The sequence below is a fragment of the Sceloporus occidentalis genome, unplaced genomic scaffold (assembly GCF_023333645.1).
Source record: "Sceloporus occidentalis isolate IW3139 unplaced genomic scaffold, rSceOcc1.0.p SCAF_3, whole genome shotgun sequence".
Classification (NCBI taxonomy): domain Eukaryota; kingdom Metazoa; phylum Chordata; class Lepidosauria; order Squamata; family Phrynosomatidae; genus Sceloporus; species Sceloporus occidentalis.
This window is the reverse complement of record NW_028316983.1, coordinates 113,821,362-113,848,046: the sequence shown is the minus strand read 5'-3', so window position 1 is coordinate 113,848,046 and position 26,685 is coordinate 113,821,362. Positions and strand designations below refer to the sequence as shown.

The 26,685-nt window shown below is 39.7% G+C and overlaps 1 protein-coding gene across 4 annotated transcripts in view; it reads left to right on the top strand.

Moving 5' to 3' along the window:
* CUNH1orf21 (chromosome unknown C1orf21 homolog) overlaps positions 1–26,685 on the top strand; it is a 141,405-nt gene that overhangs the window by 101,791 nt on the left and 12,929 nt on the right. For 3 of the 4 annotated variants that reach the window (XM_089515856.1, XM_089515858.1, XM_089515857.1), the window contains exons 4-5: positions 15,119–15,195; positions 24,678–24,738. In XM_089515856.1, the coding sequence (XP_089371982.1) occupies positions 15,119–15,195; positions 24,678–24,738 (138 nt within the window). The remainder of the gene's footprint in view (positions 1–15,118; positions 15,196–24,677; positions 24,739–26,685) is intronic. The other variant, XM_089515860.1, reaches the window with a different exon arrangement.

Here is a 26,685-nt window from a genome sequence, read left to right as displayed (position 1 = left end):
TAATGTAATTGCCATTGTCAGTACGTTTCTGCATTTAATTTCCCTCTTGACCTAAGAACTGACAATCCTGTCCCCCCTGCCCAACCCATCTGTATAGTATATATACCTGAAATTATTGATAATACTTCATGCACCTGAAGTGTCCTGTAGGCTACAAATACAGTTTATGCTATCAGAAATGTGTTAGACTTTAAGATGCCATCAGCCTCCATTGCTTTTGTTGCAACTCACTAATATGGTTACCCCTTTAGAATGCTAAAAATCTTTAACTCAAGTTTTACACGATTTGGCTGGAAACTGAAGTTTTGGTATGTTGAGATGTAAAGCCTTGGGATTTATCGTAGAACCCACTGCTAAGAATAAAGCCACAAAATGAATACCTTGTCAGGAGCACTGAATCTGTTCCAGGACGGAATATAGGATTTTGTTTGTTTGTTCATTGCTTCCTTTCCTCCTACAATCCCCAGAAACTGCCAATATTTCATATAGGTTTTAGCTGGGATTTGTTCTTGTTGTTAATTGCCTTCAAGTCATCTTTGGCCTATGGTGAATGAGAGACCTCCGAGTCACCAACAGCCTTGCTAAGGTCTTGCAGATTCATGGCTTCCATGATTGAATCTATGTATTTGATATGCATCTAAGTGTCTATGCACTCTTCTTCTTTTCCTGTTGCCCTCAACTTTGCCAAGCATTACTGTCTTTTCTAGTAAGTCCTTTTTTCTCATGATAAAGCCAAAGTATGACAACTACAGTTAAATCATCTTTGCTTCTAGGGAGAGTTTGGGCCTATTTTGCTCTAAGACCCATTTATTGGGCTTTTCAGCAGTCAATGGTATTTGCAGATCTCTCCCCAGCACCACATCTCAAATGAGTTAATTTTCTTCCTATCTGCTTTTTTTTACTGTCCAGCTTTCACACCCATACATAGAAATGAGGAATACTGTGGTATGGACCCTTCTAATTTTAGTATTAAGTGGTACATTTTTATACTTCAGGACCTTGTTTAATTCCTTCATAGCTGCCCTTCCAAGTCTTCTGATTTCTTGACTGCAGTCTCTGCTTTGATTGATGATTGAGACGAAGCATGGAAAAATCTGAACTATTTCAATGTCTTCATTATCTACTTCAAAATTATGTAGATTGTGGCCATTATTTTTGCTCTCCTAATGTACAGCTGTAAACCTGCCTTTGCGCTTTCTTCCTTGACTTTTTTTCAGGGATTGTTTCAAGTCTTTGCTTTTTTTGCTAGTAGTATGGTGTCATCTGCATATCTTAAACTATTGGCGTTTCTTCCTCCAATTTTCACATCTCCTTCTTCTGAGTCTAAATCATGCTTTACCCATGATGTTTTCAGCATAGAAGTTAGACAGAAAGGATGATAGAATACAGCTTTGCTTGATTCCCTTGCCAATTGGAAACCATTCTGTTTCTCTGTATTCTGTTCTAACAGTTGCCTCTTGTCCAGAGTACAGATTACACATCAGGACTGTCAAATGTGGTGGCATACTCATTTCTTTAAGAGTAATCTCTAATTTCTTGTGATCTAGTCTGTACAGCACTGACTGATTTTCCTTTGGTATTCCTTAGTAAATTCCATTATTCAATGTATGGTTGCTTTATGATCCCTAGTGCCTCTTCCTTTCCTGAATCCAGCTTGGATATCTGCTCACTCCTTATGTGGTAAAAGTCTTTGTTGTAGAATTTTTAGCATCACCTTGCTTATATGGGAAATTAATGCAGTGGTACAGTGATTATTGCAATTCTCAGTGTTCCCTTTCTTGCGGATTAGTATGTATACTGAGTATTTACAGTCTGTGAGCCATTGTTTTCTTTTCCAAATTTGTTGAGCTGAGATACTCTGGTCCGTGAAGGTAGCGTGTACCTGCTCTCATTCCCCTTTCCTGGTCAAATTGTAGGAGAGGATTTCCCAGGGCTTTTTTCCTATATTATAGAGTAAATGACAACGCTGGGTTTGCTTCTGAAAGAAAATTACGTGAAAAGCCATAGCTAATCTGGTTCCTGACCATAGTGCATCTATATGGTGCATGGTCATTTACTTTGAAAAATGTCTTTCAGTGCACACTGTTAAAAAATAGGTGCAAAGCAACCCAAGGTCAAAAACATGTGGATAAAGACACTGTCTCATAGGAAATACAACTTTAGTGCTGTAGCTCCGTTGTTGTTGTTGTTGTTTTGTTTTTACCACCCTAGGAGTACCACCAATTGCTAAGATCCAGTGTGATGTAGTGGTTTGAATGCTAGCTTATGACTTTGGAGCCCAGGATTTGAATCCCTGCTCAGCCATGGACACCCGCCGAGTGACCTTGGGCAAATCACACTCTCTCAGCGTCAGTGGACAGCAAAGGCAAATCTCCTCTGAACAGATCTCGCCAAGAAAAACTTGTGATAGGGTCATTTTAGGATCTGAAACGACTTGAAGGCACACAACAACAAACACCAATGGCTAGGTTGCTAATGTTTTATTCCAAAGGGTTGTTCCAAGTATTAGCTGCAGCTCTGAACGGCAGTTAGTACCTGCTGTAGCTGATGAACAATTACGACTTAAATCTTCCTCTGTCTAAGAGGCTCAATTCATTATCGTTTGTAAATTCCTTTGAGACTACTGGAGGAAAATGTGCTAATGAAGTGTAAAATGTTGTGGAACACAAATTGTTCATTCCTTGCTCAGGGAAATTCCCTGTGGGACCCTGTTGTCTTTGGACTTCTTTCCTCTGAAGAGAACACGAGTCAAGGACACAAATGGTTTGGCTTCCTTCATCATCTATTATTCACCCAAAGAATCTGATAAATATTAAGTGGTTTTAAAAGATTCATGTGCAAGATTTAACTTAAATAACGCTTTGTCGTCTGTAAACAGTAGCAGATAGTGGCTTTTTTCCTAAAAAGATTGGTGAAGGAGAATTGGCATACGGATTTTCTGACTCCTTGACTTCGAAGTGCTTCTATTTTTATTATGTTTTCCTTTTCATGCGTTCAGGCATTCTAGTATTTTCAGTGCATAAAAGGCACACAAAACCGTAGTCTTGTGGACATTACCAGTCTGTTTCCTGTTTTTGAAATCTGTAAGCAGCTCTTTGTTTTGCTTGTAATGGAAACCATGGCCTGGTAAGAAGGGAAGGGAGAGTTAGGGAATTGTTTGTTTCTCCAGGATATAGAATGCAACCATAAACCATATTTTAAACTGCTTTTTTTGTTGCAGGGTTGCAGTGCTCCGGGGCGGTAACTATGAAGCATCTAGTAAAATGAACTGGCCAGGCTCCATTATTGCCTGAAGTGCCTCAATTAGGAGGTATTCTTCTTTAAAAAAAAAAAAGGGGGGGGGGTCTTGCTTTGGTGGCAGATCATGAAATATATTTTCTAGGTGCCTAGGGCAAATGTGCATCAATAATGGAGCAGTGCCAAAGCCTATTGACTCATGTCAGGGTTTTGTGTATTGGCGTCTACATGACGCCATCCATACAGTAAAATAATCATTACCTGCCACGATTGCATTGAAAGGGGTGGGGACTCTTGTTAAAGTACCAATCTTTTCCAGTGGCCTTGTTTGCGGAAGGACATTGGAATATCTTAATACTGGTTCTGATTATGTGTGTGCACACCCAGTTATGCGCCTGTCAATTTGGGGAACAATGTGCAATCCCAGTCCTAAATTGCAAAGCCTCATGATAACCTACATTCATTCTCCCACTGCCAAACATCTCTAAAGATTGCTTTACTGTGTGCTCGCAAAATAATCGATTCTCTCCAGCTATTTTGTACGGCCTGCGGTGGTAGGAAATGAAAGATATGGCCCTATATACCATGGATGTGTTTCTGGCAGGCTGATTTAATTACTAGGACAAAATAATTGTTCATGTAAACAGTAAGAGAGGGCAGTGGGGGGATAGAATGGAATAAGACCAGGGATCTATGTTTGGATCATCCTCTTGTCACTAGTTGTTGTTTCTTTTTATGTAATGCTAAAGTTGCAAGGCAAATGACTGAGAGTGTGACTGATCAAAAAACCAATTTTCTATTTGTGTTAGGGAAGGACTGAGGGAGGATCTGGAATTTTGTGCTTTGCATGCACAAATGTGTGGGGCACACATTGGGTCTCCAGCCTCTGTGCCATGGAAAAGGAAAGGTTTGCAGAAGAGTTTTTTGCCTGTGGCTTGGAGAGCACACTTCACTTTAGGTGTAGCGAACTAATGATCTGGCTTCATATGTCCTTTACTCTGCAGTTGACCTTTACAAGTGTAACGTGAGGGCGACCTAATCTTCTACACTAAAGACAGGCTGTTTTCTCAGAGTGAACAAAACTCCCTGGCATAATGTTTGTTTGAAGAGTCCTGCCACAATCTAGTATGTAAATTATTGATAAAACTTTTATAGCTTTTGAAATACTTATATAAGACACCTGATAGGTCATCATCCTTGCAGGAGCAGGAATACAATTGGGGGTTATGCTAAGTCAGATTTGCTTTGTTGTTGAAGGCTAGCTCTGCCATCCAACATTGTCATTGTTTGCTTAGGGGTTAGTTATACCGTGGTGTGCAACTGCTGAAAGTTACGTATAGTTTATACAGAAGCTGCAGTGTAAGAAAGAGATCTGCAATAAGTTATTTGAAAAAATGATTATTTGGAGATGGAAAGCCTAGTGCAAAAACAGAACTAAGTCCTATTCTTGGGGATTTTATAATTGACATTACTCTCCCACATACAATATCACAGAGCATGATCTTTCATTGATATTTGTTGTTGTGTATACTGTACTTTGATCTTGAGAGCCAGCATGATGTAGTGGTTTGACTGTGGCTCTGGAGATTGGGGTTTGAATCCACCACCACCACCACCCCCGGCCATGTAAATCGACTGGGTGACCTTGGGTAAGTCGCACTCTCTCAGCCTCAGAAAGGCAAAGGCACAACCCAACAAGCTACATTTTGAATGGGGAAGATACCAGATATAGTCATCCCTTCACATTCGTGAGGGTTAGGGATACAGGACTCCTGCGAAATTGGAAAAACTCTAGGTCCCCAAACCAGTATGCTACAGACTCCTGTCAGCATTGCCAAGCCATCACCCCTTTTCCCACCTGGCCACCATCATGCCTCAGCCAGATTTTAAACCCCTTTCCAGCTCTCAGTCTCCTCGCCCCACTGCTCTTTGTCTCAGTCCGCCTCTGAATCTCTCTTCCTGCCAAAAGAGTCAGCCAGGTTTTAAACTCCTTTCCATACTATCACCCTCTCACCTCACTGCTGTTTGTCCCAATGGACCATCTCTCAACCTCTTGTCCTTCCAAAGGACTGGCTCTTGGAAGGATGAGAGATTGAGAGTGCTGGATGTTTTAAGCAAGATTTGAAATAAATTGAAATTGTCATTACTGGGAAAAGAAGCACAGTTATAAAACAGAATATCTTATCAGAGATGTTTTTGTTCCAAAAGCTTAAATTTCAATTGAAGCCAGAATATTTTCTGTTGAAAGTCGCATGTGCTCCCTTTTGTGTTGTTGCTGTATCATTATTATGTGTAATATGTTAATACATGTTCTGTGTAATGTGTAGATGTAGTCATTTTTCCCAAATGTGTTATTTTATACTATTAAAAGTTGTGTTTTGATAATAAACAAAAAATGTAAAGGGAAAGGCAAAGCAAACCCCTTCTGAAGAAACTTGCCAAGATACTCCTGTGACAGAGGCCTTAGAGTCACCATAAATCAGAAACAACTTGAAGACAATAGTTGATGTTACACAATTAAGGGAAGAAAATGGTTTCTGTTCTCCTGTATCTGCATGCAGCTGAAAGACCTGATTGAGGATAATGAAATGTTACAGAGAGGGCTTTCCTACATCAGGGCTATCTGTGCCGGAGTTTGTTAATGTGGGTAAGATGTATTAAACCAAGATGGTTGCAAATGATTTAGTCCATTGCATGAAATCTTACTCTAGAAGAACATACAAATTCTAACCGGTACTCTTTCAGGTTAAATCTTGAGAAAGAGAATTATTTGAAAAGGAGTTCATAAAACGTCTTTGAAATCTAGGGAAAGAACCGATAGATGCTTCATTATAGCGACCCTAGCGGCTGCTATTCTGCTAGTAAGCACCTGGCCACACAGTTGCTGCTGTCTGTTAATACTCTGAAATTCTTTCAGAGTAAAGCTGGCCTAGTGCAGCAAAAAGATAATTAACACATCCAGCAAATATAGTCACTTTGGCTTTGATGTCGGCTTGAGTTGTATATGAATAATCTTCAGATAACAGAGGTGTGTGTGTTGAAATGTTCCGAAATGATCATAGGAAAGACTATTTATTTAATCAAATAGGCAAGCATAATATACCAATATTAAGCTCAGAATTATAGCTTCCCTTGAACAGCATGCACCAGAACATAATTAAATCTTTTTAAGCCATGCTGTGAGAGTATTTGCTCTGAAGGATCTTCAGCCATCTTAATGAACATGATTGGCAGTGGGCTCGGGATAGGCAAAAGAAGTATATTTTGCTTATAGAATTCGCTGTCAAGATGAAGCGATAGTTTTAAAACCCACCTAAGGATTAGACAAATTCATGAAGTGTTAAGTTGGTCATTGATGTGGTTGACCCTAAATTACTGTTTATTATGAACTGCTTTCAGTAGATTTGAAAAAAGACTTTGATAATTTCCAGGTGATTGCAAAGCAATCACTTCACATCTGCCTTCATGTATGTTAGGTAATCACTTCCTTTAAGCACCTTTGTAGTATCATGACCACACTTCATTCACAGTGTGTTTGCCAGTTTGCTTGGGACCATAAGCATGGCAGTCAGAAAACACTGACCTTGTTTTCAGTTGTCTCAGGTCTTAATGTCCCATAACAAATCTAATTGGTTATGTAGCATTTATGTTTGTTTTTCAGCATGATTTCCCCATTTGGTCGATGGGACTTAATGACGAAAGAAAATAATGTGCTGAACAATAGATGGCACAAAAACAACAGAGGGTACGGGATCAAAAGAAGTAAATATGTTTTGTTGCTGCTGCTGCTGCTGTTGTTTTTAATTGTGAACCTGCTCATTGTTAAGGATTTCAAGGGAATACGTTTTGCCTCTGTTTAACCTCAAAATTTTATTTTTGAAAAGAGAAAAAATCCAGTGCAACTCTAATGAAAGACTGCCAGTTGGGAGTCCTCACATTAAGTGTAGCTCTGACTGTCTAATCCCAATAGTTTTAGACCTAGACTTGTTTTTTTTAACCTTCCAGAAGCATCAGTCTTGTTGCTAGAATATATGGACCTTGCTCAAAATCTATAAGGAAACATATTCCTTATGAATCCTGAGTACTGCCCTTACTTCTTCTTGGGCAGAGTTCGTCTCTGGGGACATACTTCCTGACTAAAATGTCAGGAAAGTTGTGTGTGTGTGTGTGTGTGTTTCAAGTTCGTTGCTCTAAGAATAAAGGTTAAACTGATTTTTTTTTAATCTTTTGCATATTATGTTATCTAATGCTGCAATGGCTGCAGCCCTGAGCATACTAACTAGAAAATCAATCGTTCTGACCCTACTGGAACTTGTTTCAAAGGAAACCTACCGTAGTTAGGTTTGGAACACAGGAGTTTTGAAAAGGCTCCATTTGCACATAACATTAACTCATTGCTACATGTCTGAACAACAGTGAAGTTACCATTTGTGCACTCCTCCTCCCATCTTCTCCTCTGGTATGGCTATGGCTCGTCTGGTTGTTGTTAGATGCCTTCAAGTTGCCTTGAACTAATGGCAACCTTGTAAGTGAGACATCTCCAAGTCCCCCTGTCATCTACTTCTCTGCTCAGGTCCAGTAGACTCAGACCCATAGTCTCCATGAAGAGCAGACTGGCAGCTTTTTCAGGTATTTTCAACTAACCACTGTTACTTGTTACAGCTGAACTAAAACTAACTGTGGTAGATGTTAACAATGGTTTAATGAAACAAGCCAGTCTGTAACTACCACAGTTGTTGTTTTTAATCATCGTTAATGCTACCTATATGTCTTGTCTGGAATATAATGAGTAACTGCAATGAGTATGAAATCTAACCAGTCTCATTTGATGGCCACCTTGGAGGAGAGGAGGAGGAGGCTAAGGTTCATGCATGCAGTGCTTATCTGTGGTTTACTATCACATGCACCATGGGCCATTGTACATGTATCCACATGTTTTGGACATTTATTTATTGTGAGCAAGATGAATGTATGGCTTCTTTGGCCTCATTCTGCTTAAGATGGAAGGCCTTGTTGCAAGAACCAGAGTGCTAACACCAGGCAACTGTGGACTTCTTTTACCTACTTTTGAAACCAAGGAATATCTCCTTCATGCAGAAGTGTTAATTCGGGGGTGGGGGAGGAGGATCATAAATGTGCCCCTGGAGGAGGCTTTTGGAAGTACACTATTGTAATGGATTTGAGTTAATTACAGTCCATTGTTAACTTTAAAGCAAGGGTGGATAAAAGTTGATCCTCCAAATAGTTTTGGACTGCAACTTCCCAGCATTCCTCCTCATTGACTATGCAGGTAGGGCTGATGGGAGCTGCAGTTCAGCAACAGCTTGCTCACCTGTCATTTTACTTGTGGGGAGCTGAGCTTCAGCCACTTCCTCCTGAAGTAATTCAATGTGATTAAAATTCAGTGAAATTTTTAAATATCGTGTGTCAGCATGTGTGTTTGTATGCATGCAGCAGTTCTCTCTCTCTTTCTCTATCTTCAAATACCTGAGTTATGGCAAATCATCTGAGTTATGGTGACCCCATGAATTTCATAGGCTTTCTTAGGCAAGAAATGCTCAGAGGTGGTTTTGCCAGTTCCTTCTTCTCAAATATAGAATGCCGCACCTGGGATTTGTCGTTGGTCTCCCTTCCAAGTACTAACCAAGACTGTCCCTGTTTAGTTTCCAAGATTTTATGGGATCTAGTGCCTTTAGGGTATTTAGACCATCGTTTTTAAGCTTTGTTAAATGCACTCACTGTGGGGTACAGTTCTGGGGTAGATTTATGATGTATTAAATTAACCAAACATGGAGGTAGATGTGTCTGAGTAATGTTAAAGCCTCTCCCCCCCCCCCCCCCCCCGTTTACATTTGTTGGCTTGTTTTTAAAGTTATACTTAAAATCAGTCAGGATTTCCAGGTGTTCCTTCTGGGCTAGTGGGAAACAATTGTGGTTTATATTCTGTGAACAAGAAATCCAGTCATTGCTTTAGAAAGGGTTGCTGAGAAAACGGGTTCAGATCGTTATTTATTACCCAATTGGTTTAGCACTGGACTGTTCTTTATGAAGCATTGAGTGTCCCAGTCTTACTTTATATTCTGAGAAGTAGCTTAGAGGGAGGGATTGTAGCCTTCGCAAAACCACAGGATGGTTTCCGAACTGGAGTATAGACTTTGGTCTGGATCTCTTGCGTCTTTGCCCAGCATCCCAGGCAATGCACTCCCCTAGTCCTTGCATCCAACAGAAAGTGGTGAGATTTCTTACTATTCTGAAAAGAAGCTCCATCATATACAGCTCTCTGTGCCAAGCTGGAAAAAAGGTTGGAAAGTCTTCCTTGCACAGACTGAATGCCATCTTATATTTAAAAGCATTTTAATAGGTAGTTCACTACAGAGCCTTGGATGGATTTTTTAAATCAACCTTTTAGCTCTGCTCCTCAAGTATTTCCATTAAAAATGTTCAAACTCTCACAAGATAAAAATATTACTGCTATCAAGAGATTTCTTTGAGGTCCTACTCCAATGCCTCAACTTTCTGAACAGTATAGGGGTGTTCATTATAGTTTTATATGTAGTTTCATGTAATCAAAGCAAAAGGAAGGAGATGGGGGTCACATGAGTGGGTTTTAGAGTGAACTCCATAGGGGATAATAATACAATTAAAAAGAGAGTGAGTAAATTTATTTTAGAAGAAGTCAGATGTTGCATGGCACATGCAAAGAAAAAGCAAATATGTCTAAAAGACATACAAATAGGGAGAAATGTGGCATTACTTGGGCAAAAATTCCTCTCTGTACTGCATGGTGAAGCTGGGATGCCAGACAGGTTTTCCCAATGTTTGTTCTGTTCAAAGAGCTTTTTGTTTTAAGACATTTCAAAGAATTTCAAAATGGAATCAGCTCGATGTTACAGGCCTCTGGGAAAGCTGTAGGCAATTCAGCCACTTTGCTTAATAACAGGAATAGACTCTAGGAATAGAAAGGACTGAAGGACTGCTTGAAGACTCTCAAGTGCCTTCTGTTAATAGAGAGTAAACTCACTGTTTGCAGAAGGGTGTCTGTTTGATGTAGACCAAGGGGTAACTGACTACTACAGAAGCTGCTAAAGAAATTGCTCATAAAAGCTCCATCAGGAAAGGAAGGAGTACAAAAATAAATTAAACCTATACATTTAATAATACAAGTTGAGTCTCCTTTCTCAAGAATTCCAAAAACGGAAATATTCCCCCAAAAACGAAAATACTTTTCATGGATGGCACTTTTGTTTTCTGATGGTTCAGTGTACACAGGCTTTGTATAACATTACCTTCAGGTTATGTATATAAGGTGTGTGTGAAACATACATGGATATTGTTTTTAGACTTTGATGTCATCTCCAAGATATGTCATTATGTGTGCAAATACAAGTATTCCAAAATGCATAATAATAATAATAATAATAATAATATCCAAAAATATCTGAAAGCCAAAATGTCTCTGGTTCCAAGTATTTTGCATAAAGGAGATGCAACCTTTTTTACTTATTATGACTGCTCAATTCTTATAGTCATATCAGTTTGTCATAGATGCTCACAATCAGATTTTAAAAAACATCAACATTCCTCGTTTGTCAATTTGTCAAAATAACATTGCACTCATATTTTCTTTGAGGTTTTTGTTTGTTTTGTTTTGTTTTGTTTTTCGAATGTTCTCTAATATTTTGAGGTGTGAAATTGAAATTCTAAAAGTTAATAAGCCTTGGAAGAATTCTTGATTGTATTCCCTAAAACATGCAACATTTTCAGATGAAGAGCAAATTCTTTTTGGAATAGAATCCAGATACAATTTGTCATTAATCCCAATTGAATTTATTTAGACTTAGAAATTATTCAGTCTGGGGAAGAAAAATCCATTTTCATTAGACTGAGCCTTTGAAATTTCTATGAATATGCACTTGTAGTAAAGTATAAGTACATAAACAGTGCCTCCTACCAGGTTAAAAAATAAATGGGCTTGGACTTGATTAGGTGGAGCATTATTTGTGTCATTAAATTCTTTTCCTGCTGCGTTTTAGTCCTGCTGAGTAACAGAATGAAAATAAAAAGAAGTCTATTTGCTACTCAACAGTACAATTTCAATTGTTTGATAAATTTAGACACACTTAATTATGTGGTTTTTTTTAAGTCTGTCCATGGCAGCCTATGGATAGTGCTGTGCTATAAACACTAGCACCCAAATCAGATATCATGCCAAACCATGATTTGTGCTATCCACCTTTAGATAGATATAAACCATGATTTGAATTTAACAAAACAAGCAAATGGTGATTTAGAATGAGGGACCTTTTCAATCTGCTCATCACTTTTTATCCATGATACAGCATAGAATAACCCATCAACCCACCCTGCATTTGAACATCATATCATAGCAAAACCCTTTCTTTGCAAACTCAGTTCAGACCATGGTTACTGACTCTGATTTGCTAGTGGAGCATAAAGCATTGTTTATGTCAGGCCAAGCCATAGATAAGTTTCCTTAGCCTTGGTTTGGATTGATGCCTGAATTAAGTTGTATCTATATTGTTGGAGGATTGTACTAATCCCAGTAAACCCCCTGCTTAGCCATAATAATATTCACTGGGAGGCTTTGGCCAACTCAGTAGTCTCTTTCAGTTTAACCTACCTAGCAAATACACAGCAAAAATAAAGCAAGAGAAGCTGGCCTGGATTCCTCAGGGGTGATGTAGACATAGTATTTCTGCATATTTCTATGAAGCATTAAACCTGGTAGTCAGTATGCATAAAGGGATTTAATACAGGCCACCCCACATAGAAATGCAATAGAGGCTGCTGGAAGAAAGACAGAGTTCAGGATGGAGTGCCTACTTGTGTCAGCTTCCAGTAAGCTAGCAATGTTTCGTGGCTTGTAGTTTTAGTGGTCTTCTGTATAGGTCTCTACTAAATATCATTAGAAGACCGTTGACTCTGTTGAGGTAGAAACTTACTATGTATATTAATAGTTAATCATTCCATCTGCATATATCTTAAGTGCAGTTGGAGCTAACCAGGACTCTCACATAACCCTAGGGTTTGGAATTATGGTTTCGGATTTTAGTTTAAGAGGAAATTCTGATTAGCTTTTAATGGGACTAGATTTCCTTCCATGCTACTAAAGGAAAGGGGAGTGGGGAGGGAATGAGCCATCAGCAGCCTGCTCTCAGTTGCATAACAATGCAAATATAATTGAAATCAAATTGCAGATTTCTGTTTCACGTCTGCTTTCCAGTGGTCTTAAGCCAGTATGGGTAGGATGGCAGGAGATATGTTTCTGATAATTGTTCCAGTAGCTAGTTGTCTCATTCAGTCTATGACAAAGAGCAAAAGACACCACAGAGGCATGTGCAAGTAGATGCTGACTTGATGCCTCCAGCTTTATACCCTCACGCTACGGCCTGGCCTTTCTAATCTAATTAGCTTTCACTGTGCGTCTCTGTCTTTTCCTCTCAGTTTGACCGTGGTATCTGCTTATTGTGCATAAAGGCAAAAACAAAACCCTGCCCAGAAATAAATATGACAAAGCAAGATTAAAAGTTTCCCCATGGGATGAAGAGAATCCAGCAGATGGGCTGTACCCCTTATTCAGAGGCTTTATATTGTACTACTGAAGAATGAGTGGAAAGGTCTGGCAAGGCTGATAGCTTTGAACCAAAGCCAGCCCTTAGTGTTGCTTATCTAAATCATAGTTGCTGATATTCAACCTGTGATTCTGCATCCCCAGAAGGTGTTTGACACTGACAGGAAGTCAATAATTATAATCATTACTGTTATTTTGTAATTATCCATTAGCTTTGCATTTACCCAGTAAACAGACAAATCTAAAAGGTTTTTTCAAAGCTTAAAGCACTGAGCTGTTAAGTGATCCTAATGGATGGGACTTAATTTTTGCTGAGATGGTAAATCTGTCTGTAGTATACAGACTGCGGGTGAAGCATCACATGAGAGATTGCCCTGCCATGCAGTAACAGCAGCAATAACAACACAAAGTTTACTAGGTACAGGAGTGTGTTTTTGTTTTTGTGAGGAAGTTTTATATCTTTGAAGCCATTTCCTGCCAGCTGGAGTGATATACATGAGAAAGAGAATTACAGAAGAGGGTTTGACATTGAAGCAAAAAGGGCCCCCAAACCCTAAAAGCACCAGATCTTGCCTGATACTGAAAGCTTAGCAGGGTGAGCCTTGGTCAGTACTTGGTTGGGAGACTGCCAAGGAATACAGGCTGTGTCTCCCTTATTCAAAATGCTTGGGACGAGAAGTGTTTAGCATTTTAGAGTTTTTCAGTTGTTGGAATATTTGCGTACACTTAATGATATACCTTAGAGAAGGGAACCAAGTCTAAACATGAAATTCGTGTATATCTTATACACATAGTCTGAAGGTAATATTACACAGTATTTTTAATAATATTATGCATTAGACAAAGTTTGTGTATATTGAATGATCGAAAAGCAAAGGTGTCACTCTCTCAGTTATCCATGTGGATAATTTTGGATTTTGGAATTCCAGAGAAGAGAGACTCAGTGTGTATCAGGTGCTGTAAGCTATATTTTAGAGGAAGGAACTGACGAAACCACCTCTGAATATTCCTGAGAAAACTCTGTGAAGTCCATGGGGACCCATAAGTCAACATGTGACTTGAAGGATTGTGCATACACCTGCACATGTGTAAAAAACAAAGCTCACAATACCTTTGGGTGAATCTTTTGGTTTAAAAATACTGAGTGAGCATTTTAAGAACAACTCAGAGTGAGTGTGTGGCTGGTTTGGGGTGAGGAATAAGATTGCTACCTCCTGCATCATTTGTTTTTCACTTCAGTTTTATATTATTTGTATTTTAAAGAATCTGTCTGAGAGGTGTCCTGTCTGTAGTACGTCCAGCAATTTCAGATGCCGTGGGGAGGACTGTTCCTCTCCTCTCTGTCACTCACTCCTCCAGGTGTCTTTTCCTGCTATACACCAAGTACAATTCATTATTTTACTCCAGATGCTCACTTTTGAAAAAGATACCACCTACCCAAAGTAGCAGTGATGTTTCTTTTCAAGGTATATTCCAAGCTTTTTGAAGCCTGAACTTGTCTTTTGTTTTCCCCCTTACCTGTCCTAGTGTGTTCTGGAATATAAATATTCTGTATATTGTCATAGAACCAGATAACAGCCACAGTCCTGCATGGTTTAGCATAAAGCAGTAGTTCTGCATGTGAAACTGTTACACAGAGCCTTCTGCCATCTTCCCAAAGCTGCTGTGCAGTTGGTATTATTACCAATATCCCAGTGGCCAATGATGAAGGGGGTCGCACAAACATCTGGCTGTGTCCCCACAAGCACAGACAGACACCATCCACTGAGACCCCCCAAGGTCCTGTGGAGGTCTCCATGGCTGATGTAGGGATTCTGCATCTGACTGTTGACCCATTTGCTTCTCCAATCCCAGCTGCACCAGGCATGGAATGGCCATGGTTGGGGAGGGAATTCAGGGGCTCTGTAGTAGCTGAGGAAGGAGTTATGGGTCTGTGGCGGGAGGAGGGGTAGACTAACCTCCTCAGCAATCATCAACAAAATGCCAGCCAGTGTTAGCCGTTCTTAAAAGACTGAAGATTATAACAATTATAGGCCTTATGACAGAGAAAATGTAATATAACATGGAACAAGATGTTGAAATCAAAATTTTCCAACAGGGCAACAATCTGTGAGTTCGTCATGTCTCTGCATTATAATAATTTATCACTCTTTATATATTTTAAAGACTTTTTATATGTGGTTTCTTTATCCAGCTTCAATTGATAAGAAATGTTCCTTTAAAAAAAACCTTAATACAGTTGTTTGTCTGTCTTTCTCCATTCTGATGTGTTATCTTTTTCTTCCCCAGGAAAAAAGTGCCAGTTCCCATGTAAGACTTAAGACTAATAAAGAGCTTCCAGGATTAGTACATCAACCTAGAGCAAAGTAAGTCTCCGCTTTTTATAAAAAAAAAATACATCTTTCTACCCAGAAGATGCCTTTCCCTTCAGTTCTGCTTATCTTTCCCCTCTCACCCCAAAGTACTAGTTTGCATTATGACATGCTTAATTTGCTGGCTTTAACCGTGCATTATGATTGCATCCCAGTTTGTTTTGTCTTGTCTTTGAATTGGCAGTGAAAATAGCTATTTTGTTGCTTTAAATAGTTATTGTGCTGTTTACTTTGTTGGCCTGTTTAACTAATTTCTTTGGAATAAAAGAGTGAGAAAGAAGTCCTTCAGATAAAGAAGCACCAATCAGAAGTCATGGGGCCCATTCCCACTTCAGAATTATAGCACTTTATAACTTTAACTGCGATGAGGTTGGAATTCTCTGCCAGAGAGCACCTCTATTTCCTCTGACCAAACTACAAAACCTAGTATTGAACCATGGCAGTTAAAGTGCTATAATTCTATATTGTGAATCAGCTCATGGTCTGAAAGGGATTTGCAAACCAGGGTGTGTGCTAGCTATACGTTGGTGACTTTTGAATTGATAATTCTCAGTTACATCAATTGTTTTACCTCTAGGAGGCTACTGTACCTCCAAGTGGGAACACAAGTCAGAGAATTGCCTCTAAATTTCACCCGGTCGGGATGTTTGCAAACTTGGGCAAAGGTTTGTGTTCAAAATCATCATTAATTATGATCATGACTTTGTGTAATGCTGGATTGAGCCATAGTGCTGAGCCTTAAAATCAGTCTGAAAAGCTGTTTGAAAAACCTCATGTGTGATGACAGCTGAATGGAAGCTGTTTCATGTTCTGAAAGTAGACTATGGCTCATCTATCCCACATTTAGGTGATATGTTAGCCTACAGTTATCCCCCTGCTCAGCTTTTCAATAACAGCTACAGCATGGTAGCATAACTAGCTGTGGATATGAACCCCCAGATAACACTATGTAATATGACCTGGAAAAGAAATGGCTATTTCCTCTCTGGCCCAGCCAGACTTTTCTGTCTGCATGCAATGTTTACATCAATTCTCAATTGCAGTATTCAAGCTCAGACATTTTGATGGTTATGTTACATATAATCTGTTTTACACAGGCTGTCTGCAAATATTATGCCCACAAATAATTGTTAATGGGTACATTTGGGATAGAATTGAAGTTCTTTATTGAGGCTTAGTGAATTAAGGATAAAAAAAATAGGCTTCAAACTTAAGCGCTGTTAACAGCTGTTCGGCTGAGCTGTTTAGCTTAAAAGGAGAATAGTTTACTTTCCTTTACCTATAAAAAGTTTGACACTCTCACTCTATGCAGCATCATCTGCAATCCTCTGTACATTTGAACACATTGGGATTTATGTACATATGCACTTAAAAAGTGCACTTCTAAGTGCACATGTATAATATTATACCTTGAGTTTAGTTTCCTAGGGAAGCATATAGTGATTATACAAGGAAAACCTTTAGAAAGAGGAACTATTTTACTTCCAAGTCAGTCCCATAATAGTTCCCTGCTTTACAGCAGAATGAATAGTATAGGTAATTGATATTCTGCATTCTGTTTTTAGTATATAGCTTTCATATTTTGGATTGAGCTGACTTGTCTATCAGAATTTTGCACTGTTCCACAAAACTCAGCATGCAGACATTTGCCCTCCTGCTGCTTCTGCTTTTCAGTTAGTTAGAGAAATCACTGCTTTCCAAAATACTTTAAAAGGTAGAGTCTTGCTGGCTGAACTCTGTGATGTGCCTTTTAAGTGAATACTAAAAATAATAGGGCTTTGTATCTACATGGCTCCCTTTTCTTATTAATATTGATGTCAAAATTGTGCCAGATCTTTGGTTTCTTGATACCAAGGGAGAGTGTTGTTGATGATACCGTTAACATCTTCCACTCCCTGTTTCTTTAAATGGTTAGAAGTCTGGGGCTTCAAATGTTTTCTGAAAGTGCTGATTTCCTTCAAATAAGGTTATAGGAGGTTTGCTGGCGTTTTGTGATGTATGGCTTATATGCACATAAACATAGGCAAAGCATAAGGTGGAGGTTTGTAGCCTTAACTCCTTAAATTAGAAACTCAGTGTCCATTCACCAATTCATCTGCTGGATGGAATAAGGATGAGTAATTTCTGCCAGTCTCATAGCCTTGTTGGTCCACCTTGGCTCCCATTGGGGCACATCACCTGAACATTACCAGCTGTCAGCAGTCTTTTGTCAGGCCTTAAAGAGGCACTGCCTCAGGGCAGCCCACAACTGATCACTCTGCTTCTAGAGATCTTAAAATATAGAATGACAGGAATGGAAAGGAACCTGGGGCTTTTTAAAGTTAATCCCACAGCTCATTGCAATACATTTGGTTACTTTCAAATCCTCAGAACTTTCTTGAAACTCAGCCCTTTGACAAGGAACCAAACATTATTAAAATGTAAGCTGTTGCAATTGGCTAGGATGGTGGTTTTGTGATACATATTTTTACTCTTTCTCTATTTTCATTTTCTACTGTCCCTCCCTTTTCAAATAATTGTAAAAATGACTTTATTTTAATATTTAATATAATAATAGCATTTGGTAGATATTTAGTATCAAAATTTATAATTTAACGTTTTTCAAACATACATTGCTTGATAGAAATTACATACAGCCTCCCCATAATTGTATGTGCATGTGCCTTCAAGTCACCTCTCGACTCATGGCAACCCCATAAACTTTTCTGAGGCCAGGAATACTCAGAGGTGTTTTTTGTTAGTTACTTCCTCTGAAATATACCTTACAGTACCTTATTTTATTAGCCGTCTTCCATCCAAGTACCCTGCTTAGCTTCTATGACCCTGCGTAGCTTCCAAGATCATATGGGATCTGATGTCTTTAGGGTATTTAGGCCCTAATCTTACCATAATTAACCTTCCTAAAAACAAAAGCTTTTTGTACAAACCTAATTGTACTAGCACCTAGAGAGATGAAGAAGCAGACATGAATATGAGAGGTTTAACTGCTGTTAACTTGGTGACATGATAGGACAAGCAGGCTGTCTGATGGATATTTTGGCTGTGTCTGTCTACAGGTCAGGCAGGCCATCAGCTGCTGTGAATGTGCCACATCACCTTGTATAATGACATATCAGAATCATGTCTCTATTGCTCTGCCGCTAGATTTGAGAGGGAGATGTTGGGGCACAAGGTCTGCCTGGCTGGCGTATGTTAGCCAAGTTATCATGATCCTTTCTTTAAAAAGAGTGTTCCTGTAGAAATGATAAACTGCCTCAAGGCTAATTCAAAGTACTGCCAAATTTTTCCATGGAAGAGAATTCAGTCCCTTGCGAAGAAATGACAAAAGTGTTGCTGTGATCATGGAAAGAACTGCTGGCTCACAGTCCTTCACATTAGCCATTCTGTACATGGCATTTGCGGAGCTATGCAGTGGAATTTATGAGAGGAAGCCTAAGTATGTATAACTTGAATTGTCCACATTCATCCCTTGATCCCCTTTCCCTGTCTTTCCCGTCTCTTCTTCAGTTCTCAGTTCAGTCAGAGATCTGCTTCTTTTGCTTTTGAATCTGTATACAATCCAACCAAAAAACACAAAGAAAACTTAGATGTATAAGTATCTACAGTACAGACTGAATATCCTTTATCCAAAATGCTTGGGATCAGAAATATTTTGGATTTTGGATTTTTTTCAAAGTTTGGAATATTTACATATAAATAATAATAATAATAATAATAATAATAGGATATTATAATAATGAGATATCTTGGATGGGACCCAAGTCTAAATGTGAAATTCATTCGTGTTGCATGTATACCTTATACACATGGCCTGAAGGTAATTTTATACAATATTTTAATAAGTTGGTGCATGAAACAAAGTTTATGTACATTGAACCATCAGAAAGCAGACATGAATGATCATTCAACCACTCGTGAAAAAAGTTTTGGATCTTAGAGCATTTCGGATTTTCAGATAAGGGATTCTCGATCTGTACTAATAACTGGGTGAGGGTTTAGATCCTCCTTTGTCTGTAAGATGTTGTTTTCCTTGCCTGAAAAACAAATTCCTTGATAATTCTTCTCCCCTTATAAGTATTTGGTCTGATTTTTATTTAGCTTAAAAATAAAAATGTTATGGTAAAAATCTCCATTCCCCCCCCCCCCCCCCGCCCCAAGCCTGTGTTTGGTTGCTAACATGTCAGTGCAAAACCGTCTATAGTAATACAGTATTTGCTAACCTCTCAAAAATAACATAGTCTGATTAACATGTGATTGTTGAATATTCTAGGCCAGGTCTTATTCCTGTTGTTGCCTTCTATACTGTCACTGACCCTAATAACGAATTTAGAGGGTGAGTGCTATCAGACTCTGGCCACGATGGAGTTAACTGAGAAACAATAAGAGAGGCAAAACATAAGTTTGGAGCAATTGTAGGTTTTCAGAAGTATAACAGATATTTAGGGGGGAAATCAAGAAGGGCAGAAGCCTTGAAAACAACATCGTGTTGGCTGAGCAAATTCAGCGACTACAGAATGCCATGTGCTTGTTGGGGAGGCAAAAACCAGAGAAAGGGATATGTACAATGGAAGAGAGCATCACCCGCTGGAACTCTGAACAGGAATACTCCACATTGCATCACTTCATTGGATATTCCACCTTGATTTCTATTTTATTTTAATGTTTATCTGTTTTGCATAATTTATTCTACTCTGTTAATTCATGGGAAGGGGCAGAGAGGTATATGAACTGCCTGCCCACAACAATTGGAAATCCATGCTCCTTTGGCTTCTGAGAGAAAAACAAACATTGCCTACTTTAAGCATGTTTTCACACTTGTAAGGATTAAGAAGATGCTTTAAAAAAGGAAAGAGCTACTCCAGGAGCTGGAATCTGTGATCAGTGCCATGCTGTGCACATTTTTGAGGCTCACAAAGAGCTGCAGCAGAAGATTATTTTAAATAACGCTAATTAGTGTCAACTAAATATGATGATGAAAAGAGAAAGCAGTTGACCATACAGTGAATAGTCATATAATGTGTCATATTCCAGTGTGTTCAACCCTGTTCAAACCCCAGACAAGCAGTCCTCCTAAAATGTGATGCAAATTTCACAGCTGAGCCAACCAATGTGTGTGCATAAATTTAGAGCATCTTCCCTGAGAATCCAGTGTCCTCTAACTTTGTAGAAGCATCTGACCTTGCACTGAATGTTCAGCTTTTATGCTCCCCCCCCCCACACCCCTGTGGCATGGTCTGTACCACACAAATGCACTGCCAGCACTTTGCCAGCTACTAATAATAGTATTTTTCCAATCCTGCACACTACAGTGAAACATAGTCTCACCAACCCCATAACACTGTGTTGTTAATGGAAAGAAATTATCTGACCTTCTGCCTGGAGAGAAGAGTGGGCAGGACTGGTCTGGGAAATGTCACTGTATACTAGAGATTTCTAATGAGCTTAGTGTAAAGAGGCACTGTGCTAAAGCCAAACTCTACAGAAACACCTCTAAGGGTAAAGCTGTAAATCTTGACTCTTACAGACAACATGGCTACCTTGGCTTTTCTTTTTAATGTAAATTGTGTCAGATTTGCACTGCTAAATACTGTTGATTCTGTGAGCAACTTTTTGAAATCCTGGATTCAGCCCAGGGACCTAGAGTTTCCAAATAACAAGCTCTTAATAAAATCTGCAACTCCCACTCTTGAGACAACTACATTTTATTTGGATTGTGCTGTGGGTAGCCTTATAAAAATAGATAAGTGGACCCTGCCCCTCTCTGATCCACTGTGATCAAAGTCTTGAGTTATTTTTCGGGACTGGCTCCCTGTCTGCCAAGGCAGAATGTAAACAGAGTTTGCGTAATGCCAGTTTAATATTCCAGGAACACTTGTGCTTTTCTGATGCTCATTCTGCTAAATCACTCTGCTAAATCACTTTCCCTATTCTTGTGACTGGCTTTTTTTAAAAAAGTTTGTGTTTCTGTAGGTGGTATTTCTGATTTTTAAACTCCCTGCTATTCATTTTTTTTAAATTTATAATTAGTTTTAAGCCAACATGACAGGTTTTTTAAAAATATCCTTTTCAGATGAGGTGGAAAATACAAACAAGAAAAAAACCTACAATACCTTTTAAAAACAAATGCAAAAATAAATAAATAATAAGAATAAGAATCCTGGTGGTGGCGGGACTCTGAGCTGATGCATGTGCTGATGAACTTTGTCAATTTTGCATGCAGATAAATGCAAGGACTTGAAAAAGAATGTACCTTATAATGTGCAGCCTTCCATTCCACATTCTACCACTGATGCTGTTCACTTTGAACTTCTGGGATTTTTATTGTGCCTTAGGCCAAAAGAGAAGACACCTTTGCTTTCAGATAAGCGCAGAACAGATAACTGTAAAATAAATATAACCTCTGGCTTGCTTTTAGCAATGTGTAATAATACAGGTTGAGTCTCCCTTGGGACTAGAGGTGTTTTGGATTTAGGATCTTGTTTGTTTGTTTGGGATTATTTGTGTGTACACAATGTGATCTTGGAGATGGGACCCAAGTCTAAACATGAAATTCATTTATGTTTCATATACACCTTACACACGTAGGCTGAAACTAATTTTATACATAATATTTTTAATAGTTTTATTCATGAAACAAAGGCGGGTTACAGACCGCCCCTTTCCCCGGAGTATCGGGGCTTCAGTGGTTACAACGGCAGCCGCCGAGGCCCCGATCCGCCGCTTTTCAGGCTGCGGGGAAGCGGCAAAAGGCCCCTTCCCCGCAGCCTGAAAAGGGATGTCCCTGGGGCAAGTCCCAAGGACACCCCGTAGCGGCAGCGGGAAGGAGGAGAAAGGGGCCGTTTGGCCCCTTTCTCCTTTGGTCTACTGGGCGCAGCCGTCTGAAGGCTGCACCCAGCTGACCAAACCAGGAAGGAGCTCCGTTTCGGAGCTCCTTCCTGCTCCGTGCTCAGGGCACACTATGCGCCCTGGCGCGGAGCGAGGACGTCACGTCCGCGCCGCCCCGTATAGAGGCGGCGCGGCCGTGACGTCCTCATGGCGGCCCCCATGTAGATGAGGCACCGCCATTTTGTACGGACTCAGTCCGTACTAGGGTTAGGAGGGTGCGGAAGCACCGCACCTTCCTAACCCTAGTACGGACTGACTCCGTACTTTAGTGCCCGTCTGTAACGGGCCAAAACTTGAGTACATTAAACTATCAGAAATCAAAGGTGCTTCTAACTCAGCTACCCATGAAAAAGGTTTGGGATTCTGGATATTTCAGAATTCTGGATAAGGGAGACTTCAACTGATGAACACATACCTATGAAATGCGTGCCATCCAGCATCCATTTTATATACAGTCACCCCTCCGTTTTCATGAGGGATCTGTTCTGGAACCCACCCACCCCCGCAAAAATGAAAAATGCCAATATTCAAGCCCCACTGGCTTGAATGGCGGCACCCGCCCCATTTTGTCCCCCTCTATTTCCTGCCCACGAACAAGCGAGGGATGCGGACTCCAAGTCCATGAAAACAGAGGGGTGACTGTAGTTCCCTGCATTTTTTAAAGTCTCCAAACTGAGCAGAATGTGCATTTTTATAGTTGTTGATGGCTACACAGTTCAGCTGGAGAGCATGCAAATTACTACTGCTCATATATAAGATGCTAATCATATGTGTTTTCTTCTTAGTTGGTATTTCAAATGCTCTTGCACAAAGGAGTTCATTATTAACACAGATGGGCTAGAAATAAGGAGAAGGAGGATGGGACACATACAGGAGATAATATTGAAATGGTTGAAAGGTTTATTGGTTGCAGCTTGTAGAGCTTTGGCACAGCATAAAGCATGGATTGAAGAATTGGCTGACCAGCCTGTTCTCAAGTGACACCCAACCGCAGTCTCTCTGCTGGGGGAAAGATGCACAGGATGGCAGTAAAGGGGATCCATATCAGAGGTATCCACTGTGTGATTCCCGCTGCTTCCTGAGAGTGAAGCAGTGATAGTAGGTCCCTGAACTGGTCCCACTGCAAATCCTTCAACCTCCTATGATCTCCCCAAAGGGATCTCCAAAGTGAAGAAGGTGGCACACTGACCTCCATTTCCCTCCAAAATGGATCCAGCCCACTGCCCAAACTGCTACTCCAAAATAGTGACAAGGATAAAGACAAATTAGCATCCCATGACAAGATGGGACTACATGAGAGTCCACATGTGCAGCTCAAGTCAAGAGAAGGAGGGAAAAACTCATCAGAGGAAAATTGGCTGGACTCACAACAAGGGAGAGTTTACATGTGGTAGACTGTAGAGACTGGAGTGAAAACTTCCTCGTGCAACAGCCTCATCCAGGACTTCTGCACCTCCAACCAGCCAGTCAACCTCCAGATTAACTGGCCTTTCCCACCATTTACAGGAAGCCTGTAATAGTTAGCTAATAGCTGTGTGTGTTGTGTAATACCTATTGATTGTTGCAATTTGTTTTGTTAAGTGAATCTTAGTTGAAGTTGATGGCTGGTGACTACTAGGAACACCACTATTTGGGGATGGGATTGAAGTCTATAATTTGCAGTTGGAATGTAGTCACCAAATGAAGTTGGCTTAGGAGAACACCAGATGCCATCCATTTGGGCAGTATGTGAGATAATGTTGCTCTCATTAGTAGCACTGTTTGGTAGAGTACCTACCTACTTCTCCTTTTCCCACTTCAATATTTGTGAAGAGGTAGAAATCACAAGGGAGTAGAAGGAGTAAAAATGACACTAAATACCCTAAAGGCACCAGATCCCATCTGATCTTGGAAGCTACGCTGGATCAGTTCTGGTTAGTGTTTAAATAGGAGACCACCAATAAATACCAGGTGTTATAGGCTATATTTCAGGATAGGGACTGGCAAAACAGCATCTGGGTTCAGTAGTTTTTATCTTTAAAAAAAAACAAAAAGCCCTGTGAAATTAATGAGGTTGCGAACTCACCATAAATTGACAGGTGATTTGAAGGCACATAATCTTTAAATCACCAAAAAATCTTCAGTGTTTATATCCCATGAGGAAAATTATTCTGTAGAAGGCTGCCTTTCCCCTCAAAACCTTATGTCATTGGGGGAATAGGAACACATGTAACTGTGCCTCTGACTCTCTGTGTTTAAATAACAGAAATGAATGATTAAATATCTTTAGTTGCTAATAGAATCATAGAGTTGTAAAAGATCACAAGGGCTGTCCAGTCCAACCCCCTAGAAATCTCATCCTTGTTAAATAAAGGAACTACCATGTTCAGAGACCACAAAGCAAAGCAAAATTATTCCTTATTATGTTTAAAATTCATTTTTGTTTGTACTTTTTATAATCCCAAGGGTGGGGGAATGCCTGGGGGGTGCAGCCCTAGGGCTCTGTAGGGACCAACTGAGCCTGCGACACCTGACAGTTGCCCAATGTCCATCCTACCCTAAAGCTTGACATAACAGCTGTGTTTTTCAGTGCACTGCTCTCTCTGTTTCAGCATGCACATCTCTGAAAGCCAACAAGAATTCTTCAGAATGCTGGATGAGAAAATTGAAAAGGTAAGAAGAATACCTAAGGAAACATTTTTATTTGTTTTAATGTGATGGAATCAATTGTATGCTACCCCAAAATCTTAAATGGGATGGAAGATAGTGTGCAAATGTTTTAAAAGAAATGCAGGAGCTATGGAATGTGACATATTGGAACATGGAAAGATCTCTTGTGTTTACTGTCAACTTTTTATGTTATGTTTTTTCAGTGTACTGCAACTATGGCTTGCAAACAAATGGTGGCAGTTTTGCACATTGCAGTTATTATGTGTTTAGTTGCCAAGATTGCTTTAGCTGCCAATATACTTTTTGAATGCAAGGTGGTGGAAATGGCATTGAAAGCCCTAAATAGCTCAGGAGGACATGAATACTTGAATGAGTGGCTGTCCCTATATATGCCTGCCTGAGGTTTAAGCAAGGGCCCTCCTTTGGGTTCCACCAGTCAGGGAAATATGCTGTGAGAGGGCATGGAAGAAGGCCTTTGCTGCTGTAGCACCTCAGTTATATATCCTCTTCTTAGAGATCCTGTTGGCACCTACACTGCTGACTGTCTAGTGTCAAATCAAAACATGATGGTATACGAAAGCCTTTGGTGCCTAACTGTTTTTACACAGATTCACATGTGTGCATGCTTTTAAATTGTTTTAATATTATTTAATACCTTTTTAGTCTTTTAAAAATGTGTTTACTGCTTGCATTGTTTTAAATCGATTGTGCTGATTTTATTGTATGCCATCTTGAGATCTTTAGATGGAGGGCAGGATATAAATATTGTAATAAATCAACAAATGTGTCAGCCAGTCACTCACTACTTGCCCATATTTTAAATGTGTGTTTAATTGCCATCCTGTAAGTAGGAATAGGAAAGGACTATGGTATTTAGCAGTGAGAATAATTTAGCATTTTTGGACACTGTTTAGCCAAAATGAACCTGAGGTCTAATACTTAACTTAGTATGTGTAATGCTGCACATTTTGTTTCTGTTGATGCTTCTTATCTATTACTGCGTTTCCACCCACCCCCCTCCAAACATTTACTCTGAGGACATCACGTATTCATGCCAAGTGAATTATTATCCAGGGTAACAAATTCACATCTGGCCATTAGTAGCAGGAACATGGTAAATAACTACAAATAATTCATTCTGTGACATAATCAAATCAAATAAAATCTAATCCCCAGAACTGAAAGTTGCTTTTAAATACACAGGGGCAAAGAGATTTCGTCAGGGAAGAAGCTAGATGAAACACTTTGTATGCTGTTCCTTTTTACCTTAGGATTTCCATATGGCATTTCAGGTCTGAGAATGATCCAACCCAAGGTTTCTCTGATCTTCTTTTCTCCCACAGAGCTGTGAGGAGAAGATTGGGTGCATCTGCTTCCATTTTAGATGTATGATGTATCCTGGAAACAACAGTGGCTTGCAATTGGTTTCTTTCAACTAACCATAGTTAAGACGAACTGTAATTTGTCTGCGTTTGGATGTGTTTCGTTTCTCTTGGGTGCGGTAAAGGAGAAAGGAGGTTGACAGGACAGTGCTGGCAGGGCTAGGCTTGTGATATGCTGAATGTTGGTTTAGCGTATGGCTGGTACTTGTCTGTCTTCCATTGGAAAGCCTTTTAATGCAGTACAGCACTGCTCTAGCTGATTCTTTCTTTTAGGGTTGATTGCAGGCTAAATATAAGATTTCGCACCTTCAAATAGAAAAGTAGATTTTGTGTGGTTTATCATCTTTTATGATAACATAGGATATCCAACTCTATGATTTTATAATTTTAGGTCACTGATGACAGCGGACCTCTCAGTTCATCCCAAAAAATGTCATTACAGGTGTGGTGCTCGGAATCTTGAGTCAGCCAATCAGGAGCCAGAGACTCTGAACCAATCAGAGGCCGGCTGGAGCTATAAAGTTTCGGAGGCAGTTGAGAAGGGGGTTAGAAGTCGAAGGGGGTTGGT